General features: G+C 47.3%; 1 protein-coding gene across 1 annotated transcript in view; it reads right to left on the reverse strand.

Moving 5' to 3' along the window:
* The window catches only part of MYO5B (myosin VB), a 224,013-nt gene that overhangs the window by 54,997 nt on the left and 146,441 nt on the right, over nucleotides 1-22,575 (reverse strand). Inside the window, exons 22-27 of the mRNA XM_006891707.1 lie at nucleotides 20,460-20,544; nucleotides 18,269-18,417; nucleotides 16,763-16,882; nucleotides 13,944-14,084; nucleotides 7,910-7,975; nucleotides 712-951 (exon numbers count right to left, since the gene is read on the reverse strand). Coding sequence (XP_006891769.1) covers nucleotides 712-951; nucleotides 7,910-7,975; nucleotides 13,944-14,084; nucleotides 16,763-16,882; nucleotides 18,269-18,417; nucleotides 20,460-20,544 — 801 coding nt within the window. The remainder of the gene's footprint in view (nucleotides 1-711; nucleotides 952-7,909; nucleotides 7,976-13,943; nucleotides 14,085-16,762; nucleotides 16,883-18,268; nucleotides 18,418-20,459; nucleotides 20,545-22,575) is intronic.

Raw genomic sequence — 22,575 nt, forward strand, 5'->3', positions numbered from 1 at the left:
AGTTGCCACAGAAAGTTCTTTATATACATACAGAGGTTAAAAACACCCTAAGGTAACTGAGGCAAACCCAAGTAAGAACCTAATTTTAAAAGGTCCCACTGGAAGAGGCACAGAATGACAAGGCCCAGGAGTGAAGGACAGGAAGTGAGGTGGGATACAGGAGGAAGTGACTCGAGTTCAAGGATACAAATTGGGCTTCACCTCTAAGTCTTCCATACTCGTTACAGTCTCCCCAGTCCCATGCGGCCCCAGTGGCCTCCATCCCCTCCCTCTTACTCCAGAACCTGCCACGTGAGGCAAGAGTAATGGGAACAAATGCTCAGCTGAACTTGACACGCTGGGAGCACTGAGACACCAGACCCCAGAAACGCAGGAAACAACAAAGGGCACGGCATGTGGGTAAACAAGACCAGGAGGCCGTTCAAGCCATGGCCCTTGCTTTTCCTTGAGGTGACCTATCTGGTTTTGTGCCTTTTGAATACATCTACAGTTGGTTCAGAAGACTCTAGAAACTTTCAGCTAAATCTCCCAGGAAAGGTCATGCTAAGAGAGCAGCAAGTTCCTTGCTCTGCCTTCAGAGGGGACTTCAAAGCTAAAGACAACTTTTTCAGGCTGAAGGTCCTAACTGACAAAGCCACCAGCTCCACTGTGCCTGAAGCCCCCTCCCTAGTGTCTCCCACTGCCATCCCCACAGTCGGTGGTAGTTGTTACCGTGTTCTTGTCAGCAAGCCGGCGCTGGTCGGCACTCACAATCTGGGTTCTCAGAATGAGAACTTCTTCCTTGCGAACCTCCAGCTCCTCGTGGGCCAGCTTGAGCTGGTTCAGCAGGAGGCTGTAGCCGTCCGGGGAGCCGTGTGTGGAGTTGTTCTGTGTGGCTTGGTCGGCAACAGCTTTCCGCAGCTCGTTCAGGTCATTCTTCAGCTTCTTATTCTCGGACTCCAGCTCCTGCCTCTGGAAAACAGGTGAGTGGCACTCCATTACTGTCTGACCTGGGGCACTGGCTCTCTGTCCACTTTCCTGGGTTCACCTACCCTGTCCTCTGGGGAAGCTAAGAGCCTCTGTTTATGATGCAAACAACAGCGAAGACATGGAGTTCTGCCTGATGTCTCTAAGCAAACTTAGAGCCTGATTGGAGCCCACAAAGCCAAGTTATTAGTATGAAGCACATGTCTTGATACTTCTACAGAGCTGCTGTTGTTTCATTAGGCTACAATAATTTTGATGCAAAACAACCCCATAAGACAGAGCTAAACTGCCCTATAGGATCTTGTTGACATCTTTACGGAAACATATCACCAGGTCCTTTTCCATGGAGCCCCTGGGTAGGTTTGAACCTCTCACCTTGGGATTAGCAGCTTAACTGTACCACTAGCACTCTTTACCTCCATAGTAGCATCACTCAAAGTCTGGACATTCTTTGTGTTTTCAAGCTTACTTAGCCCTGAAACCTTTCTTCATGGGAATGCTGGGTTAACAATTTTAAAAAACAGGCTTTCAACACAGTACAGCCAAGAGCCTGAAGGTATTTTGAGGCTTTTCCAGAGAAGACACGTGACACAGAACTTGTTTAAAAACCCTTCCATGTCATAAAGACCGAGGTTTTGGAGAGCACGGCAGTGACACTGATTTATTGTTTTGGTCCTAACAGAAGGCCACCAATCATCCATGCCCTTGGAAGGAAAAAAAAACAAAACAAAAACAAACCTGCACAGAACCTAAATTATCAAAGAAACGAAATTATCACGGAAACTCATTTTTTTTGAAAAGTTTTCATAATGTGCAGGGTAGTATATTCAGCTTTATGCTTGAGATGACATCTGAAAATGTAAAGCCAGATGTTGCTATTGTTAGGTGCCACTGAGTCAAGTATGACTCATGTTGTTGTTGTTGTTGTTATGTGCCCTCTAGTCACCTGAGACTCACGGTCACCCCATCTGTGTACAACAGCCCCAAACCCTGCTCTATCCTGTGCCAATCTTATTGTCTCTGACACACCTACGCCCATTACCCCAGTCACTGAGTCAGTCCATCTCACAGAGGGCCTTCCTCTCCTGCACTGTCCCTCCACACTCCCAAGCATGATGTCTGTCTCCAAGGACTGGTCCCTCCTTGCAACATGTTCAAAGTATGTCAGATGAAGCTTCAGAATCCTTGCCTCCAAGGAGCAGCCTGGTCTCACCCTCTCTAGGATTCTTCAGCAACCCTGTGAACCACCTCCCTGAACCCTGCTCTACCCTGTGCCTTCTTCATCATCTCTGAGACACTAGAGCCCACTGCTGAAGCCACAGTGTCAATCCATCTCGTGTGTGTGTGTGTTTGTGTATTTCCCCCTTTTGCTGTCCTGGATAGTCACATAAATCATTGGTAGCGTTCTGGCTTAGAGGAAATGAAAGGAAAAAAATCCCACAGAAACCCCAAAATGTGGGAAAGCAGACACTGGTAGCTCATTTAGTACAGAGAGATATAATAGCAGAACTCAGAGACCACTGAGTACAGTCTCCTCATCGTTTTCTACATAGAAGCTGCGGGAGAGAGGGCACAGCTCCCAGAAGGTGCAGAAGCTGACCCGGGCTCCCAGCCCAGGGCCTGACTCCTGGTCCATTCACTTCACCTTCTGCATGGTGACCCCTGGGAGACCTGGAGCCAGGCACGGAGGTGGCGATTCTGCAGTAAGGATGGGGGCTGCGGGGTAGTGTGATGAATACTTTATCATTATTGATGAGCTCATTAAGCCTCTCGAGTCTTTTAAGTTCAGAAGTGAAATGCTCCATGCTTAGGTTTCTCTTCCACCAGCAGAGTTTCATCCGTGATCAAGAGCGTCAGCATTACGCACCCAAGGGGCGCTGGGCCTGGCGGCAGCAGCCTGGGCTAAGGGTGCCCACGAGCACCCAGGAGGGGCCCTTGGTGCCCCGGAGTGTGGTGTAAGGGAGACAGAGCCCAGAGGACAGCCTGTGCTCCTTCTAGCACTGACCAGACATGACTGAGCTCAGAGGAGGCCACAGACTGGGTGTCAGCGCTGACTGATGCCAGGTCCCCCTCAGCAGTGGGATACGGTCTCAAGACAAAGAGAGAAAGTCTGAGTAAGAGCCCGTGGCACCTCTGGAAGCTTTCTGTTCATTCCTTCTCTCACCATCTCCCGGCCACTTTCTATCTCAGCCACCCTCTCCAGCCTCCACCATCGCCCTTCCTCTGTTGCCCACCACGGTTCTCTGCTTGCCTCCCTTCACCTTTCTTCATCTCTGCTGTGAAGTCAGAACTGACTCACAGCTGACCCTCCAGCAGGTTTTCAGAGGCTGTAAACTGTGTGGCAGGAGACTGCCCATCTTTCCTCTCTCAGAGCAGCTGACAGATTTGAACCACCTGCCTTGGGAGTTGGCAGCACTACTCTCTCTACCTATCAAGCCACCAGCATAATTTCTATGAGACGCCACCCTATGCACTGTGGGCACAATGCCTGCAGAGGGCCCAAGAGCTACACTCTAGTCCAAATCATTACACGTCAGTGTGGAATACTCTATGTTGAGGGAATCCGGAGTGGCTGGAAATACAGATGAGGACCACCCACCAAGTCTCGGGATTAAGAGAAGGTTCCCAAGGTAATGTCTAACCAGACACCTGGAGGACACATGGTGAGGTGAGCAAGGCAGACAAAGGTGTCTGGGTGTAAAGGCGTAAAAGGTGTAAAAGCAGCACAAGCAGTGTCTGCTCAGAAAGACAGTGGACGTAAGCAGAGGATGAACCGAGCAGTGGGCTTCCAGAGATTAGGTGACAAGGAGCTGCGAGGGCTTTGGGGAGGGAGGTAGGCTTCATCTCAAGAGCAGGATGCCATTTGGGGATCTGAAGTGTCACCTGACATACTTTGGGCATGTTGCAAGGAGGGACCAGTCCTTGGAGAGGGATGTCATACTTCGGAGGGTGGAGGGACAGTGCAAGAGAGGAAGACCATGGATGAGATGGATTGATTCAGTGACTGGGTAATGGGGGTAGGTGTGTCAGAGACAAGGAGGTGGGCTCCGGATAGGGCAAGGTTCAGAGCTGTAGTACACAGAGTCACTCTGAGTCACAAGTGACTCGACAGCACATAACAACAATAATAGGGATTTGCTCAATATAGTGATCTCTTCAGAGTGATCTCTCCAGCTGCTGTGGGGATACTGGGTATCTGGCTGGGGAGAGGCCAGAGTACCCAGCATGGGTCACAGGAATGAGGACAGAGATGAGCATGTGCATCGGAGGTTTCACAGGTGAAAGCGTCAGGTCTGGTGACTGCATATGAGAGGTGAGAAGGGAGGAAGAGTGTGGGATGCTTGGATGACGGATGATACTGTCTACTGAGGCAGAGAAACCCAAGGAGGAATTGTAGAGCTAAGGTGAGCTGAGCCGTGGACATGCTGAGAGTGTCACTGAAGGCAATGTTGTGTGTTACATGCCGTCAAGCTGGAACTGACTCAAAACTGACTCTCCCGCAGGTTTTCAGAGGTAGTTAATCACATGGGAGGAGACTGTCCACCTTTCTTCCTCAAAGCAGCTGGCAGATTTGAAACACGTGCCTTTGGATTGGCAGTGCAACTCCTTACCATTAAATCACTAGAGCGCCCTGAAAGCAATGAGTAGTTAGAAGTATGAACCCAGGAGTGAGGACAGAAGAGAGTTGGGGATAGGTCAGTGTACTGATGATGAGGGAAGGTCTGGGAGTGGATGTGCCTAAGTGGACGATGAAACCACGCAGGGAGAGAAGAGAGAGTGACAGTGTGTCAAGGCGGCGGGCTGCAGGGTCTCCTCCACTCTGGACCCATCATGTCTGGAATCCCACAGATCTGACCAGCACATTATAATAAGGGCATCTGGACTGGAGGTCTGAACTGCAGACTGCAGCATAGCTTCTGACTTTAGTATACTCCTGGACAGGACGCCAGAAAGATGGCCTCTGCAGAGTCCACATAGAAAGTGAACCATCACTGGAGGTCACACAGTTTTGAATGAGAGATAATTTCATTCTACACGTCATCAAGCGCATAGCACAACTTTATAACTTAGTAATATTTCAAAGCAGGGAAGCTGATTCATGTTCCATAGAAGAAGCTAAGTTTGTGATCCTGCCCAGCGTTGTAAATCACACTCTCATAAATAGTGAAGACAGTTCACTTCCTTAAAATTTTGAAACATTTTAATGGAATAATTACAAATAGACTGGGTCTCTCTCTCAAAAAAAACTAGTTTCACCATAGTATTATTTATTTATAACAGTAAAATATGGAAACAATGAAAATGTTCTGCAATTACGAAATAGTTAAGAAAGCCATTATAATTATGTTATAAAATATTAACAACCCATTAACAAATCATCTACAAAGACCTTGTTATATGGAAAAAAGTTTGCTACATTAAGGAAAAAAAGAATTTAAAATTGTACGTGAGAGTGAGAGTATGTATGTGTTTATGTGTGTGTGGAGGGGGGTTTCCCTGGGTAGCCCACATAGTTAAGCACTTGACTACTACCCCAAAAGGCTGGCAGTTCGAATTCACTGAGAAACCCATGGGAAGACAGATCTATTGATTTATTTCAGAAAGGTCATATCCTTGAAAACCTTAAGGAGTGGTTTTAACCTGGACACACAATACTACTGTTCACCAGACAGCAACATCTCTCAGCTATAAGAATAATATGCATAGGAAAAGCAACAGAAAGAAATATGGAAAGAATATTAGAGGCTGGCTTTAAATAAGAGGAATATAGATTAAAGTCAGCCTGATGGCAATGTGTTTAAAATCTTTTTTATAAAGAAATACAATCTGTTGTATGTATAGTAGCTATGGGCTACAGTCAACTTGATGGTACCTATCAAGAAATAGGATCAAGTCACCGAAACACCCTTCCCAGCTGAGTCTTTCATGGTTCCTACTCAACACCTACTGGCCACGGTGCAGCTGATTGATTGACTGATGCTGACCCGGACTCTGAATTGAAGACCCCAGTCCGAGGTTTCTCCAGCACAGGCTCCGAGTCCAGGGGCATGGTCTGGACATGGGCATGGTCTCCTGCTCCTAACCTAGCAACTCTTATACCTTGGCATTCTGACAGATATCAACAGAACAGAATAAAAGTAGTTGTTTCATGTTGAGAGATTTTTGGGTCACTATTACCGAGCCCTTCCTGTGTCAGGGCCTGTGCTGGGCAGTGGACAGGCGGGCTTATCTCCTCCAGGGACAGCTAGCTGAATGGGAGGAGGGGGAAGCATGAGCAGATTCTTAGACAGGAGGCTCTGAGGCAGCATTCACCCCCGCAGGGCTGGTTAAGGCACAGGTCGCCCTCCCTACCCAGGCTTTCTGCACCAGGACCTGAGAATCTGCATTTCCAGAAAGTGCAGGGTGATGCAGACACCGCTGGTGCAAGGATGACCAGGCTAACCCACCTTCTCGGATCTGAAAAGATGGCATGTTGATGGTCAATAGCTGGACCACCTTTAGATCTGAGGATGGCGAGACTTGGTCTCAAGTATTTTAAAGACATTTTCAAGAGGACCAGGCCCTGGAGAAGGTAGAGCGATTGGTAGAGTGGAGGGCCAGTGAAATGAGGAAGCCTCTCACGGAGAAGGATGGGCACAGTGGCCGCACCCGTGGGTTCAGGAACCACCATGATGGGCACTGCTTTATTCCACGCACACAGTCAGAGCTGACCCCACAGCACCGCCACCAGGTGTTACCTGGTTTCACAGGCTCCTTCTCTTCCCCTGGGGCAAAGGCTCTTTCGGGAGGGGAGGGACAGGCCAGATTGAAGAACGGCCCACAGGAGGCCCCAGGGCCACCCACATTTATCACAGCCAGGACTCACCAGCTCCTTAGGGGACTCTAAATCTTTTAAACATCACAGGAAGAGAGAAGTCTAATCAATAATTCAAGACGGAAAATCCACAAAGGCCTGTCTTTTCACTATGCTGTGGACCTAGTTGTTTAAAAAACCATGGGAATGATTCAGGGCTGTTCTCCTGGGTAATGGAGCTGTTAGTGGAGTTATTTGTGGTCCCATCAGTGAGGTCAGATTGGCTGACCCCCACAGATTGCATGGATTCCCACATCTCTGAGAATGGGGAGTGGGGCGGGGCTGCTTCAGGTCACAACGGGTCCCCTTAAACAGTTTGGTAGAAATACACACAACAGAACATATTCAACAATTTCTCCAGGGTTACATTCTTCAGGCTGTGTTACCACTCTCACTATCTCTACTCATACTGCCTTAGACTTGTTATTCCCTAAACTGTTGACAATTTCATCTGATAACAGATAATTCTTTAAAAGAGTTCCATGTTTGTGGAGAAGAGCCTTTACTAATCTAGATAAGTGTTTGCTTAAATGTGATTCCAGGGGATACATTTGGTTCATAGTTTGAAAATTTTCTCAGAGGCCTAGATCTAGGGAGGCTTCCAGTCTCAACAGTTTCAGCAAATTTGGAGTTCATAAGATTTTACTTCAGTTCCATATTTTCGTATCTTTTGAGGAGGATATACTTAGTGATTCTTTGATCAAAGTGTTCAGTAATGGTAGAAAGTTTAGTGCCCATTTTCTGTCCATCTTTCCTTGTTGTGAGCCCTGTTGGACTAACTAGGAGATGCCTCTGCTATACAGTTTGCACACAGCCTTGACTTTTTAAACGTGATTGTATCCCAGTGACCACATTTTATTTTAATGGAAATGACATCAAGTAAGTTGGGGCACACTCATTGTTTCTTGTAGTGAATAGAAATTTTCCTTTATTTCAAAGTGAATAAGCTTAAAAAAGCCTGAGAAGGGGAAGCAGCCTGCTTCTAGTTCTAGCAGTCAGCAGATCAGAGCTCGGGACACGCTGTTCCTGAGCTCCATCATTTGTACTTAAGGATGAGAGTTTAAGGGCGCGAGTCCCCAGAAGTCTTACCTTCAGGCTATTGTAGGCCAGATCTGCATCTTGATCCAAATCGTTGTCATTCTTTGGTGGTTCCACCTGCACAAAGAAACAGAAAGGTGTGCATGGACCACAGGGGAGATAGTTTACAGAGGGTCTGACCACAGAAGCCCTGAGATCCCAACAGTTAAATGCTTAGATACTAATGAAAAAGTCAGCAGTTCAAGTCCCTTCACTAGGTGGGAGAAGGATTTGTTAACAGCTTCCAGCCTAGCTGAGGCACTTCTACTTTGTCCCATGGGGTTACAAAGAGTCTGGGCTGGCTCAACACTATATAACCTTTCTGACCATGGGCAATATTTGTTCACTCCTGCTTTGTCCTTCTCACCTTCAAAATTCAGTTCAACACTTAAGACACCAACCACAAATGAATGGATTGAGAAGTTGTGGTATATTCATATAATGGAATACTATGCAGCACGCAGGAGCAATAATTTTATAAATTACTACCTAACTTGGGAGGGACTGGAGAGCAGTATGCTGAGTGACCTAACTCAGTCCCACAGGGACAAATACTGTATAGAACCATTATTTTAGAATGAGTATGAAGATTCAAGGTACAGGGTGGGGGAGGAGTAGCGTGTTAATCACAGGGTTGCAAAATTCGATGAGTGGGTGGGGTGAAGGAAATGGGAGGGATATTTTGTGAAAAACAATGTATTCAAACTTCATAAATAAATCAGGGTAATATATATAAGTATATATAAAATATATATATACACACAAATATACATATACATACACATACTTATATACATATATATGTGTATTATATATATGTGTATATACATATACATATACATATACATACACATATGTTGTTGTTGTTATGTGCTCGCGCGCGCGCTCGCGCGCTCTCTCTCTCTCTATATATAAAAGCTTTCAGAAAATAAGGTCAAAAAAAAAAAAAGAAAATAAGGTCCTCTGCCCACTTTCCCTCCACTCCTACGATATTCATGATTTCCAGAGGCACCTCCACGGTGAACATGTGAGACTTCCATACTAATGAATGGAGTTAATAAGCACTCTTAGGCTTGTGTGCGGATGTGTGGGTGTGCACACGTACTGTTTTCCTAAATAAACTCTGAGCACCTTGCTGGGAAGCCTCTTTTAACAGGCAGGACAACAGTCATCTGTCATCAGAACTCCAAGCTAGTGGGCAGAGATGGCAATGGCTGTTAACACGAGACTGGCAGAACTCAGCTGAGCCAACAACTCCTGTACTTATCTGGTAGCTGTTCAACCTGAATTGTCCAAGGGGAAAAGAAAGCACGTCGTAACTGGCTCATTGTGGGGTGCTTTAAAGTAAGGATCAGTAATCCCTGAATAAAATGGATTTTCAGAGCGGAAAGCCAACAGAGTGCTTAATGAGACTTTTTTACAATATGGGGAGCTCTGGTGAAGTGTAGCCACAGGGAATGTGTTGCTCATCCAAAGGGTGTGAACTTCGCTCAGTTCAAATCCACCAGCTTGCTTCTCTGAGGTCTTCCTCCGTAAAGGGCAGTCTCATCCAGAAAGACTTACGATCTTGGAGACCTAGCAGATCCAGCCTGGTGACAGGGGCTGATGGAAAGGTTGGCAGTTCGAATCTACTAGCCGTTCTATGAGGAAAAGATGTGGAAATCTGCTTCTGCAAAAATTATAGCCTTTAAAATTTCACGAGGCAATTCTACCCTTTCTCATAGTGTCACTAAGAGTTGGAATTGACTTAATGGCAATGGACTTTTTATTTTTCTTTTTTGATGTGATATCTGAGGATGGGGGACAGGGGCTAGATCTTGGTGTCTACTGACATCCCTTCCAGACCAAGAGATCCTGCATTTACTCTGTAGTTTCTAAATCCTGCAACCTAGGGACAAAGCTCTCCAGGGACCAGTGTCCTCTCAGTGGGATGGGGGAATGTGACTGGTCTGGGCCAGCTCTTGGACTGACGGCTGTGTGACAGGGCTTTCCTCTCTCTAGATAGCATCCCCATGGATAATGGTTGTACGCATGCGTTTCTGGAAAAATGGCGCTCACCTCCCTGAGTCAAGAGCATGTGAACATGTTATTATCATGTATTTGGGTGAGTGGCTTGTTGGTATCATAGTGGCCAAGGTGACTTTGCGAGGTAGGAGGAAAGAGAGCTGGGTGGATGTGGTTCTAATACACTGACACTGTGTCTGGCTGTGACAGAAGCCCTGCTCATTTCAGCAAGCCCCCTCACTAGCGTGGGAGAGCACCAGGGCTGGGTTAACCAGGAAGCAGAGTATGCACTGCCTCAGGCTGAGGGAGGTGCCAAACCAACCCAGTACACCACCAGATGCTGTTGTGTGTCACTGACTTGGAACCAACTCATAGCTGACCCTCCAGAGGCTGTAAATCACAGGGGAGAACGACCATCTTCCTTCCTCAGGGCCGGTGGTGGATTTGAACCTTATGCCTTTGGGTTGGCAGTGCAATTCCTTACCCACTAAGCCACTCTGCAGGACAGAGTACAACTGTGCACAGGGTTTCCAGGGCCATAACTCTTTATGGAAGGACGCCAACCAACTGCCTCATCTCTCTTGTGTGGGTGCCTTCGGGTTGGCAACCCTAATGCTTTTCCCACAGCCCCATCGGGGCTCCCTTCAGTAAGGTGTGCAGGGGTGTGACCGTGTTTACTTGCTAATCTGCAGTGGGCACTGCAAGCGGCAGGTGAGACTGTGCAGTGCAGATGGGTGGGAAGGCACAGCTCGCTTACAGAGTAACCAGCCGAACGTGGCACCTGCCAGATTCCCCTGCCATCCCTCAAGCAGAGAATGGCCACTCTCGAGGGTCAAGACCTGGGCCATCTCTCCCCAGGACAAAGACCCATGAATTCTGGGTGTGTTTGAAGAGCAAAGTAGATTCAAGAACAGGACGTCTGAATGCCTAGTTCCAGGTGCTGTCGAGGGATTCCTTATACTTTTTGGTCTGCTTCTTTCTGGTTAAACTGACAGAAACAAGTGGGTTCTCCTCAAATGCTGTTGTTGTGGAACCAACTCATATCTGACCCTCCAGAGGGTTCCCAGAGGCTGTAAGCACAGGGGAGAACGCCCATCTTCCTTCTTCAGAGCAGCTGGTGGATTTGAACCTTATGCCTTTGAGTTGGCAGTGCAATTCCTTACACACTAAGCCCCCAACGCTCCCTTCTCTTTAAGTAGGGTCCTCAATACACGTGAGGTCCAACTCAAGAAGCTCCAACAGAGAGGCAGCCCAACGCAATGGTTCTAAGTCTTCATCAGCACTTTTTTTTAAGAGCATTGCCTTTCATTACTTGGCATCCAGAAGTCCTGAAGGCAAATTTCCAAACTTACCTGCACTTTCTGAGGGTGAGAACCCGGAGAGGAGTATTTGGGCTCAGCCGTGTTGGGGACTCTCTGTTAGGCCTTGTCTGGTGTGAGCTGTGCAGCTTTTCATAGATTTGATTTGTACTTGCTCTCCTGTCCTGGCACCATCTCCTCTAATTGAATGAGTCATTTATAAACCCAATCCTTTCACTCTCCATCTGAACCTAATCCACCTGAGAGATTTCAATCCGTCAGCAAGATTTATCTCCCTACTTACTGCTCGGGAAAAAGCCCAGGGTTTCCTAGCAGTGGGGTTCAGCATCGGTGTCGCATTGAACAGAAAACAGGAGGGAGAGGTCTCAAGAGAAAGCAGTGCAGATGAGGCTGCCGGGAGGGTGTCAAACTCCATCACTGGTAATTTGGGTCTGCGGACATCATGCTTGGAAGGGTGTGGGGACAGTGCAAGAGAGGAAGACCCCAGATGAGACGGACTAACTCAAGAGACTGGGGTAATGGGGGAAGGTGTGTCAGAGACCATGAAGTTAGCTCAAGACAGAGCAGCGTTCAGAGCTGCTGCACTACTGTACACAGGGTTGCTATGAGTTGCAAGCAACTTGATGGCACATTAAAAACAGACCAAAGGCCTTTGATAAACCAAATAGCACTAAATTAATGATATGATCTATGTCATGATTGGCCTGTAACCCATTAGAAGTCAACTCTCACACAGATGAAAATGCCAGTGGATTCTTAGGACATTAAACCTTCAAAGAAGATGCCCTGGCAGCACAGTGGTTGAACATGCTGCTGCTAATGGAAAGGTGGATGGTTCAAACCCACAAGCTACTCTGCAGGGGAAGGATGCACAGGCCGCCCGTGAAGACTGGAGCCTCGGAAACCCGACGGGCGGTTCTACTCCGTCTTTAGGATCATTATGAACTGGAATCAACGCCACAGCAACAAGATGAGTTCGCTTTATCTCCAAAGGGATAAAAAGTGGCTTTTTTGGCTGATGGGCTGAAGCCCTACACCATCAATCTGTTTATACCTAATTCTGCATTTATTTTCTTTCTTTATATTAGGGAGCTCCAGGTGGCTTAGTGGTAAGGAGTTGCGCTGCCTAAGCAAAGGCAAGAAGTTCAAACCCACCAGTTGTTCCTCAGGAGAAAGACAGACAAGCTCCTTCCAGCTCCACAGTATATAGAATGTAACACTGTTATAGCTTTTGAAAGTTTTACATCTTTATGGCTGCTAGGTATGGTCTTCCCAAACTAGACTATAAATACTTGAGGGTTGTGGAATTCTTTAAAATTTTTATCTTGTCTTACTGAACTGAGCATCCAGGAAATTAAAAGACATATTGTGATGGGAAAGTCTGCTGACAGGGACCTCTCCAAAGTAATGAAGAGCAATGGTGTCTCTCTGGAGACTAAGGTGCGCCTCATACAGGCTCTGGTCTTTGCAATCACTTGCTACACGTCAGAGAGCTGGACAATGACTAAGGAGGATAGAAGGAGAACTGATGTCTTCATGCTGTGGTGCTGGAGAAGACTATTAAATATAGCATGGACTGCTAAGAAAATGACCAGGTTCACCCTGGAGAGGGCTAAACCGGGCTGCTTCTTGGAGGCAAGGATACTGAGGCTTCATCTGACATATTTTGGACATGTTGTAAGGAGGGATCAGTCCTTGGAGAGGGACATCATGCTTGGGAGGGTGGAAGGACAGTGCAGGAGGGGAAGACCCTCAATGAGGTGGATTGATTCAGTGACTGGGGTAATCAGGGTGGGTGTGTCGCAGACAGTGAGATTGGCACAGGACAGAGCAGGATTTAGGGATGTTGCACATAGGGTCACTAGGAGTCACAGGCGACTCGAAGGTACATAATAACAAGAACAACAATAATATTGAATTGGCACCTTATATGTGGCCTAGTGACGAGAAGTTGTGCTGCAATCCTGAAGGTATATAGTTTGAATCCCCAGCTGCTCCACAGGAGAAAGATGGGGGGCAATCTCCTCCCCTGTGATTAACTAACTGCCTCTAACTAACTAACGCTCCCTTGGAGGTCAGCTACGGGTCAGTTCCATCTAGATGGTACACAACAACAATACGTACCACCAGGGAGCTCTGGTGGCCTAGTGGGTACAGATTTGCACTGTCAACCCAAAGGCAGGCTGTTCAAAGCTACCAGCTGCTCTGAAGGAAAGATGAACAAACCCTTCCCATTTCATTTGTATAGCTTCTAAAAAGCCGCTGGAGGATCAGCTATGGTCTCTCTCTCTGGCTGAGACCTGGGCCCTCTCTCTCTCTGGGATCAAGACTCAGGAGGTTCAAGACGCCTTTGCGATCACAGAAGATTCAAGAGCAGTATCTCTAACTGCTCAGAGTTGGTTCTGACTTGATGGCACATAATACAATCACCATGCACCGCCGTCAGCCTGGTGCTGGGTGTAGTACCAGTGTCCAATCGGTCCCTGAGGTAGAGTGGGCATGACACTCCCCACCTCCCTGGTCAGGTGGGTGATGGTCATAGGGTCATCACTGGGGTCTGACACCTGTCCAGCTGGGGAGATTCAGGACCCCATACAGGATGGAAGCTGTCTCTAACAGCGATCACCATGTAACCCCCTGGGGACACACCAGCTGGGGAGCAGCTGGGCCTTCCCTGGTCCCAGCTCCACAGGACAGGACACCCTGCGGGGCCCACCGCGCACCTGGGCCTTCCTGCTGTCCTGCTGCTCTCGCTTTTCCAGCTGTGCCTGCAGTTTCTTCCTCTCCTGCTCCAGCTCTCGCACTCTCTTCTGCAGCTTCAGGAAGACCGTCATGTCCATGGCCGCCTTCTCCAGGCCAATTTCCTGCGGAGGAGGGTGGAGAGCAGGGGAACGGGAGGGAGCTCAGCTGTGTCAATGCTTCAGGGAGTCTGAGGCACCTCTCTGCTGGCCTCTGTACCCCACGCACTCGCTCCTCCCTCCCTCCCAAACATCAACCCATGCCTCAAGTGCAAGGCCGATGCCAAGCAGTCGATGCCACGCAGCCAACATTTCTCACATTACCACTGGGGCTCCGGGCTCCCCTCTGTCAAGATACATCAGAGTCTCAGCCACTTAACATCCTCCCATGTGAGCCACTTAAAATGACCACTCAGACATTCCAGGAACAAATGGATAAAGACACAGCCATTTGATTTGGAAGTTTAAAGAGCTTGCTTCTGGAAAACAGCCTCACGCCAGAGAAATCGTAAAGCTCGGGACGTACTGCTTCTTGATGAAGAATCAATGTGGTCACTAATCACTGAGAAAGTGCTGTCACACATCACTCGATCACACCGTGAGACGGCCGGCCCTTCCCTGGGTGCGGAGCCCAGAACCCAGCAGATCCATCTCCCAGCAGAGGATTCTCTGATTTTCATTTCTTCCCTTTAGACTCGTGCCTGAGTTTGCCCTCCTCGTTCTGTAAGGCATGGGCATGTGTGACACAAACACATCTGCCCATGACCCTGTATCTCTAGCAGCATGTTCACGTGGGTCTTGTTAAGGACATGTGTGCACACGTGTGACAACGGAATGAGTGCTTCCGGCCTAGTCAGCGCAGGCTAGGTGCTCCGGACGGCACTCATCTGTTTCCCTGGAGGACACAGATCTACTGGGGCAGAGTCATAGATGTAAGCATCCGGACGGTGAGCCTCGAGTACAGGTGCACTGGGAGCAGGCCCAGGCTGAGGAGACTGAAAAAGTGAAGCGGAGGCCCTCACACCAGCCCCTGTGAGATGTGTCCTCAGTGCACGGCCGGAGCAGCTGGAGACAGCAGACGAGGAGCCTTGGACCCCTGCGCCTTCTCGCCCTCCTTCCCACCCTCAACTCCATCACCCTCTGCTGTCATCTCTGCTGTTGTCTGACAGGACTGAGGAAGCCTCCACTCCACCACACAGTTCTGCTTTTAGCTAGTTAGAGTTGGATTCCCCATCAGGTGAGCTCTTTGAGGGCAGGGTTCTCAGACTTGGTTACATAGAATCTTTCAGCTCCAACCGGCAGAAGTGGCAAGAAGCTCGGGTTTAGTACACAGCTGCTTTTCCGGTTTTCTAAATGTCCCTTCACCCAAGTTAAACTTAGAATAAAACCCCAAATAACAGAAAGTTTCCATTTTAACCACATAATTCAGGGATATCAGTTACAGTCATCATGTTTGCGAGCATCAGTTTGTACCCATTCCTAAAATAACCACACACATTTATTTTCACATCTGTCTCTCTGTCTCCAAGTGTTTCCTGAGTTCTCACATGCTTGCATTTTCCTTCTCCAAATGCCAGAAGGAAAAGTGTGTCTCTGAAGTCTTTGGTAAGATCCCACATGGACCATAGGGTCTGTGGAATATATTAGTTAGTGACTCTGAGAGGCTGGTAGGGAGCTCTGGTGGCTAGTGGTAAGGAGTTGTGCCGCCAACCCTAAGGCAGGCAGTTCAAATCCACCAGCTGCTCCAAGGAAGAAAGATGAGCAATTTCTTGTGCCACTTTCAGCCTCTGAAAACCCACTGGAGGGTCAGCTATGAGCTGATTCTGACTCAATGGCACACAACAAGAGGCTGCTACCGACAAAGTGAGTGTCACCCAGCCGACTTCCACCCTGAGTTCTCTGAACTTCACACAGTTTCTAAGGCAGGAAGCAAAGTTTACTATGCATTGATTGATATGACACCATGGACCGTGAACTGGAAGGAGGATGAGAAATGATACCTATTTCAAGGAATTAACTGCACCTTCTTAAGCCACTCATCTCACTTTCTGCATCAGTTTTGAGCTTTGTAAGGAGAATCTACCTTCTTTCTCTCCTTATGGAGAGTGAACAAGGTGAATGGGCAGGTGCTGCTTTGTTCAGTAAATGTTAATTCTAGAATTTTGTCTATAAAGCCACTGCAGTCTGAGGGATCCTGTGGTCAAGGATTAGGCTCTGATTGTGCTGCGTGGGCTAGCTCAGTCCCATGGGGACAGATACTGCCTAGGACCACTGCTGTGAAATTAAAAGGAAAACGGGTAAAGCACGTACGGGGACCCGAGGGGTGGGATCAGAGGGGTGAGGAAGGGTGGGGGCAAAGCACAGGGTTGCACAGTTCAGTGGTGGAGGGAGGGGTGAAGGAAACCGGAAAGTTCCAGTGGGGACCTGAAAGGACAGAGTAATGATGGGCACAGTCCAGTGGTGGTTAATTCTGTAACACATAGCTCATGGGAATGATTGTATGAAACATGATGAGAACGAAGAACAGTGTGAAACAATGTCTACGAACGTTATGAGCAAACCAATATAAAATTAAAATTTTTTAAAAAATGCAATATTCAGACAAAATTTATAAATTTTTGCTTGAAGAGAAAAAAAATTAGGCACGTCCCCCTCCAGCACTCACACCCACTTGCAGTACTCAGGCTGCCTTGCTGCGTACTCATGTTTTCCCGAAGTACTAATGCCCCCCACTAGTACTCACGCACCCCTGCAGTACTCATGCTCCCCTCCACAGTACTCATGTCCCCCCACCCTGTACTTACATCCACCTGTTGGAGGGCATCGTCTGTGTCTCCGACCTCAGACGTGGAGATGGAGGGGTAATTGGAGTCTGATTCTAAGCTGCTTTGGTTTGATGGGTTCCGTCTGTGGCCTGGAGTTTGCTGTTCGGTAGGAAGGGGTGGAGTGTGATATTTCATTAATAATAAAACCTAAAAATCAAACCCACCGTTATCTCATTGACTCATATGGACCCTACAGGCCAGGTTTACGGCCCGAGAGGGCAGTGCATCTTTTGGGGAGCCGACTGCTTCATCTTTCTCAGGCAGCATGGCTGGACCTCTAACCTTTATCTTAGTAGCCAATGCTTAGCCCATTGAACTACGCGTTAAGAACAAAGCAACATTAGTAACTCTTCATTCTCAAAGAGCAGCAGGCCCTGGAGCTGGCCTTGTGTCTCACTTGTCAAACAGAACCAGTGTCACTGTCTCCTGGAATAACAGCCACAAAGTGCTGGTCCCACAAAACTTGCACCCACCGGTCTCCCAGTCAGGAACCTCACTACCCACTAAGGGGGCAGTTAGAAGAGAATCGACTCTGGGAAGAATCGAGCTCCTTTGCCTCTTAAGGAAATGCAGATCTATAACACTGAGGAGGCGATTTCTCTGACAAGCGCTGGTGAAGTGACCCTCACTCCTGGCGCTGGCCTCAGGCTGCAGTCCTCACACCAGGGCAGTCCTGTCCTCGGCCTCCTTCTTGGGAAGGACGCCGAGCGACCCTCTTCCTTCAGTCTGCGCAACACCAATTTGGTTTATGAAAATAGTAACAGGTTTGAAGCAGTTTGCCATATATACCGCTCATTTAAAAATACCTCCTCCCTCTCCTTTTCTTTCGCATCTGATTTGGCTTTGAGAGTGAAAGCTGAACTTCCTAGGAAAATTTTTAGATTTCTATATATGCTCCTCTTCAACTTCTCTTCCTGGCTGCTGTGCAATTAGCTTATTCAATCTTGTCTGAATATGCATTTTTGGAGGGAATGTTTATATGGGGAAAAAAGAAATGACTGGAATCCTGAAATATCCTGTAAGCGTCCCTATTCCCACTGCACTCCATCACTGATGAGGCACAAGCACCAGATGGGGTGTGGCCGGGGCCTCTAAGGGTCTCTCTGTGGCAGGTACTAACGATGCTGAGATTGCAACTACATTTCGCCACCACTGTTCCAATGCAGGGATGCTCCCGGGTCAGGAGACAAAAAAGGTCACATATACACCTGAATAGAACAGTCCCTAAATGCACAACTGAAACCTTAAGAAGATCCTAAAGTCAGAAAAGTAGCTGAAGAAATGTATTGCTCAGAGCAGCCACTTCTTTATAGAAAACTTCTCCCCAGGAGTAATAAGAACATTCTGGAAGGCAGTAGGGTCTATAGGGCATGTGTTGAGTGAGTGTCTGAGGTGCGTCAGAGCAGTGCATGAGGACAAGGCTATGAGGTGGGCAGGCCAGGCATTGGCGCAGCGGGGGGACAGGCATGGCCACCCCCTCCTTGCCTTTATGATGGTCATCTCGTCCCGGAGGTTGTCGTATCTCTGCTCCAACCGTGAATATTCCTTCACAAGGTTCTGGTACCGGGACCGCTCCTCTTCCAGGTCCTTCTTCATCAGGAGGTTTTCCTTGACAGAGTTCTGAGCAAACTCATCTGGAAAGGAGGCACAGTAAGCAGCAGTTTGGCTTTCTGGATGGATTCCTCTCACAAGTATTGACTCACGCGTGCTGATTAATGTCTTGTTGAAAGGCTGCCCACGACAAGCTCAGAACACAGGCAACTTGATAGATCTATTAAGCTGCCTCTCTTGGGGCAGAGCAAATGGGCAACTCATTACTCTGGCTCGAGCCCTTAGAAAGGGCAGAAAGAGTCATCCTGCACTGGGGACGTGCGGAGAGAGGTGGGCCACACTACAGAGATTCTTGGTTAAATTATCAGCTCTCACCCCTTTCTGACAATTGTCACAGAAACTGTGGGAACATATATGGAAAAACAAGGTTTGGTCACAATTTATTCCCCAATCCTAGAGCTATTTTTTTGGTTGTTCCTGGAGTGCAGGGAGATTGCAAGAGACTGAGGAGAAAGAAGGCCCAAAGATTACGTCGGAGGAGAGAGGGAGACAAATTTAGGACATGGACAGGGCTTTTTCTTCCAAAATACACGGTACATATTAGGGGAAAAGAATGATTTGAAAATTTTATTTACTTTTGTTGTTAAAAATATACACAGCAGAACACCAACCGATTTCTTTTGTTTTTTAAAATGAGTTCACTTTAGGCCACCTGCATTACCGTTTGACAGGTGTACCACCCCCATCAAACTCCCCACCTGGCATTGTCCCTGAAGTGGGTTCTGCCCGCACTAGTGTGCGGCCACTGGTGCTTGGCATCAGAAGCCAATTTATTTAGGTACAAATCAATGACATTGATTATATTCATTAAGTTATGCAACAATTTTAACTTTGCTTTTCAAAATTTGTTTCCTATTAATTCAAACTTGCTGTCTGTCCCTCACTTCTTGTCTTCCTTCCAATCTTTTGAGTTGCGGTTAATTTGATTCCACATAGATAATTCTTTAAGAGCACAGTGCATAAGCAAACATCCTTCACTAATTAAGCTGAATATGGTTTGGTTTTAAAAGACTTCAGGGAGCTCTGGTGGCCTAGTGGCAAAAAGCTGCACTGCAATCCCAGAGGTAAGCGGTTCGAATCCACTGGGTGCTCTGCACAGATCCGATGTGACGGTACATACACAAAAAAAAAATAAAATTTTAAAAAATTAAAAAAATACTTCATTGGTATGTTTGATTTAAGGTTTCAAGGTTACTAAAAGTTCAAGGGGCAATAGACTTGGGGTTCATCCAGCCTCCAAGGATCCAAAAGTCTAGATCCCCTGAAAATTTGAAATGATGGAAAGAGATATTTTTAAAAGGAGAATTTAAGGATATTTGATATTTTCAACATGTTTTGATAACGAGTGGGCCTGAGGTTCACTCAGCTCTATTCTCTGATGCAGGGGAGGAAACAGGGTGGAATGGGAAGAGGAAATTTGCAAGTCACATCGAGCCAGATGTGTAGACTCCCATAGCCAAGTGGTACGTAGGCATGAAAGGGGACCCAGAAGCCCGCCAAGAGAGGCTGAGATTCATAACCCTGTTTACACCAAAGTTAACATGACTCAGGTGCTATAAACAAAGAATTAACCCAAACCAAACCATGGCAAGTACAATGGAAGCCAAAGACACAATTTCAAAACAGCAATAAACACAGTGACTGATACTTGCTGGGTATCAAACACATCAGGTGCGTTCCATGTACTATCTCCCTCAGTTCTCACAGGAGACACCTGAGGTCTGGACTTTTTGTCCATTTTGCAGATGAAGAAACTGAGGCCTGCAGCCATTAAGTGGCTTCCTCAAGGCCTCACAGCCATATGGTAGAATCATGCTTTTAATCCAGGTCTCCCAGATCCCACAAAGTCCTATGTATATATTGCTCAGGCTGTGTGTCTGACCTCATTAAACTCTTGAAACCAACTGTCACCGCAGGACCCTAAAGACCACCCCTACCTTTTCCATCTCTCTTCTATTAAACTCCCAAGCCAACCCCAGAATCGTTTGGGGATATTTGAGGAAAAAAAAATCAGTGTAGAAAATAGATGAAAATCTTTCACAAACCCCAAACACTTCAGGCTTACCCTTAGATTGGCACAAGATTTGGTTGTTAAGTTGCTCTTTCTCGTCCTTCAAGAGAGCATTTTCTCGCTCCAGGTCGGCCACTCGCTGAAACAGAAACAAAGGGGGGAAATTTTTTTTTCCTCTTGTGACCACTGACCAAGGGAAAGGCTCTTTTTGTGGGGTCCGTTTCAACAAACCATGTTTAAATGTTCCCTGTATTTAAGAAAACCAAGTTAGCCAATGCTGCTTGCATTTCAAGGAGAAAATGATAGATTATACTGAAAGAAAATTTCCATTACAATAAGGCAGAAGGGGGCCCCACTGCTGTTACGGTCTTCTTATGCCTATAAAAGCTTCGTTGAAAGTCTACATCACGTTCACATGCCTTTTTTCCAGGACTGTGACAGTCTTGGATTCGGATGCCTGTCTTATTCAATCTTGAGGTCTCAAATCTGAGTCTATGGGTTTGTTCTGACTCGACAATGCACAGCAACACAACACGAATGCAGCCAAGATTGAATCATTTCTCTGCAAGCCCCTGTGATGTGAACACAGAGCCATGCCTGTACTCTAGGAGCACCATGGTCAACAGCGTCCTCCACCAGAAGGTCCCTCTGCTTTTGAGCCTCGTTTCTTCCCATCATCCTCTGAGGCTTGGACTCAGGAGGCTGGGCCTCTGGTGAACTCAGCTTTGTTGTTCCAAGCCGTACATCAAAGTGGCATTAGGGGGCATTTGTTTTTCTTCCTCGCCTGAACAATTCTGGAGGTCAGCCAACACACAGCCGTTCTTTAGGGAACAGCAGGAAGGGACTGGAACACCACCCCACAGTCCCAGCTCCATAGCTCACGTGGGGTTGAAAATGCTTCCCAAATCCTGTCTCCTTGGGCACAGGCCACTCCCAGCCCTCTGAGCCAGCCAGCACATGGAGGGTTTGCTGGCAGACAACAGGTGCCAACGTTCTGCAGTCAAATAACTTCCCCTCCCTCCAGCTGTCAGGAATGCAGCGTTATGTGAGAGATGCTTTGGCAACATGAAGCCAGGCAGGTATGGCGTGTTCCTCTGAAGATGATAAATAACTCCTTCGCTAGGTTTCAGGACTCATTAAGCACCACTTAGTGGCTCCTTTCTTGCCTCTTTCCTTCTTCCAGTCTTTTAACTCTTACAGGCAATAATGACTTGGAGTGTTTCTAACTTCTATAAGGCTGTTTGGGACAGCTCGTTGGCCTACTGGTGAGAAGCTGTGCTGTAATCCCAAAGGCAGGTGGTTTAAATCTTGGTGAGAGAAGAAAGGGCACATAACACAATGTCTGCCAGGCTCCCCTTTGCTGTCTCATGTTTTATGAGTTCATTTTGCCCCCAGTGCTGTGAGGTACTCATTGTGTGAATGTGCCATGGATTTTCTATTTGTTAGTTTGTTGACTGGCACTTGTGTTGCTTCTATCTCTTTGTTATTCTGAACAACAGAACATGGGTGCACATTAAAAAAAAAACAAATGAATGGGCAATCTCCTCCTTTATGAAAATCTGCTGAAGGGTCAGCTATTGGTCAGTTCCAACTCAACTGTTGTTCCAACAGCAACACTGAAGCCAACACTGCAGACAAGGCCTGTAACCATCAGGCTAGTGCAAACCCTCCTTAAATGAAAGAATTGCCTGGACTAGCTCGCCTCTGAGCTACCAGTGTAACTATGTGGGTTTTGTGCTGTTTCATCTTGCTTTATTTTTTTCTAATTTGTGCATTTGTACACTTGTCTGTAAAAAGAGTCAACTGTCCGGTTGAAAACCATGGGACACAGTGATTAGGCTGTGACGAAGGGGCACGGTTTACCTGCCCTCTGTTCCAGGTAAGCAAGCATGAAGATGCTTTAGCAGTGCAAAGCGATTTGGTAAATGGGAGATAGGCTGAAGCAGAGAAAAGGAAGATCAAGATAAAGAGAGGAGACACACAGTACAGAGATGACTGTGTGGGAAGAGGATTTGAACTGACTTGGGGTAGGTGGCTGTGTGAGGTACCTACAAATGAGGGCACGGGAACAACTGTGAGGGACACTCACTGCTCTAGGGAGAGCGGATTGGGTCCCTTCATTCAAGAGTAGCATTCTCCCCATTTGCAGGAGAGCCCGGAGGAGGGGCAT

This window comes from Elephantulus edwardii, unplaced genomic scaffold, assembly GCF_000299155.1.
Source record: "Elephantulus edwardii isolate Elephantulus edwardi_28Jun2011 unplaced genomic scaffold, EleEdw1.0 scaffold00103, whole genome shotgun sequence".
Taxonomy (NCBI): domain Eukaryota; kingdom Metazoa; phylum Chordata; class Mammalia; order Macroscelidea; family Macroscelididae; genus Elephantulus; species Elephantulus edwardii.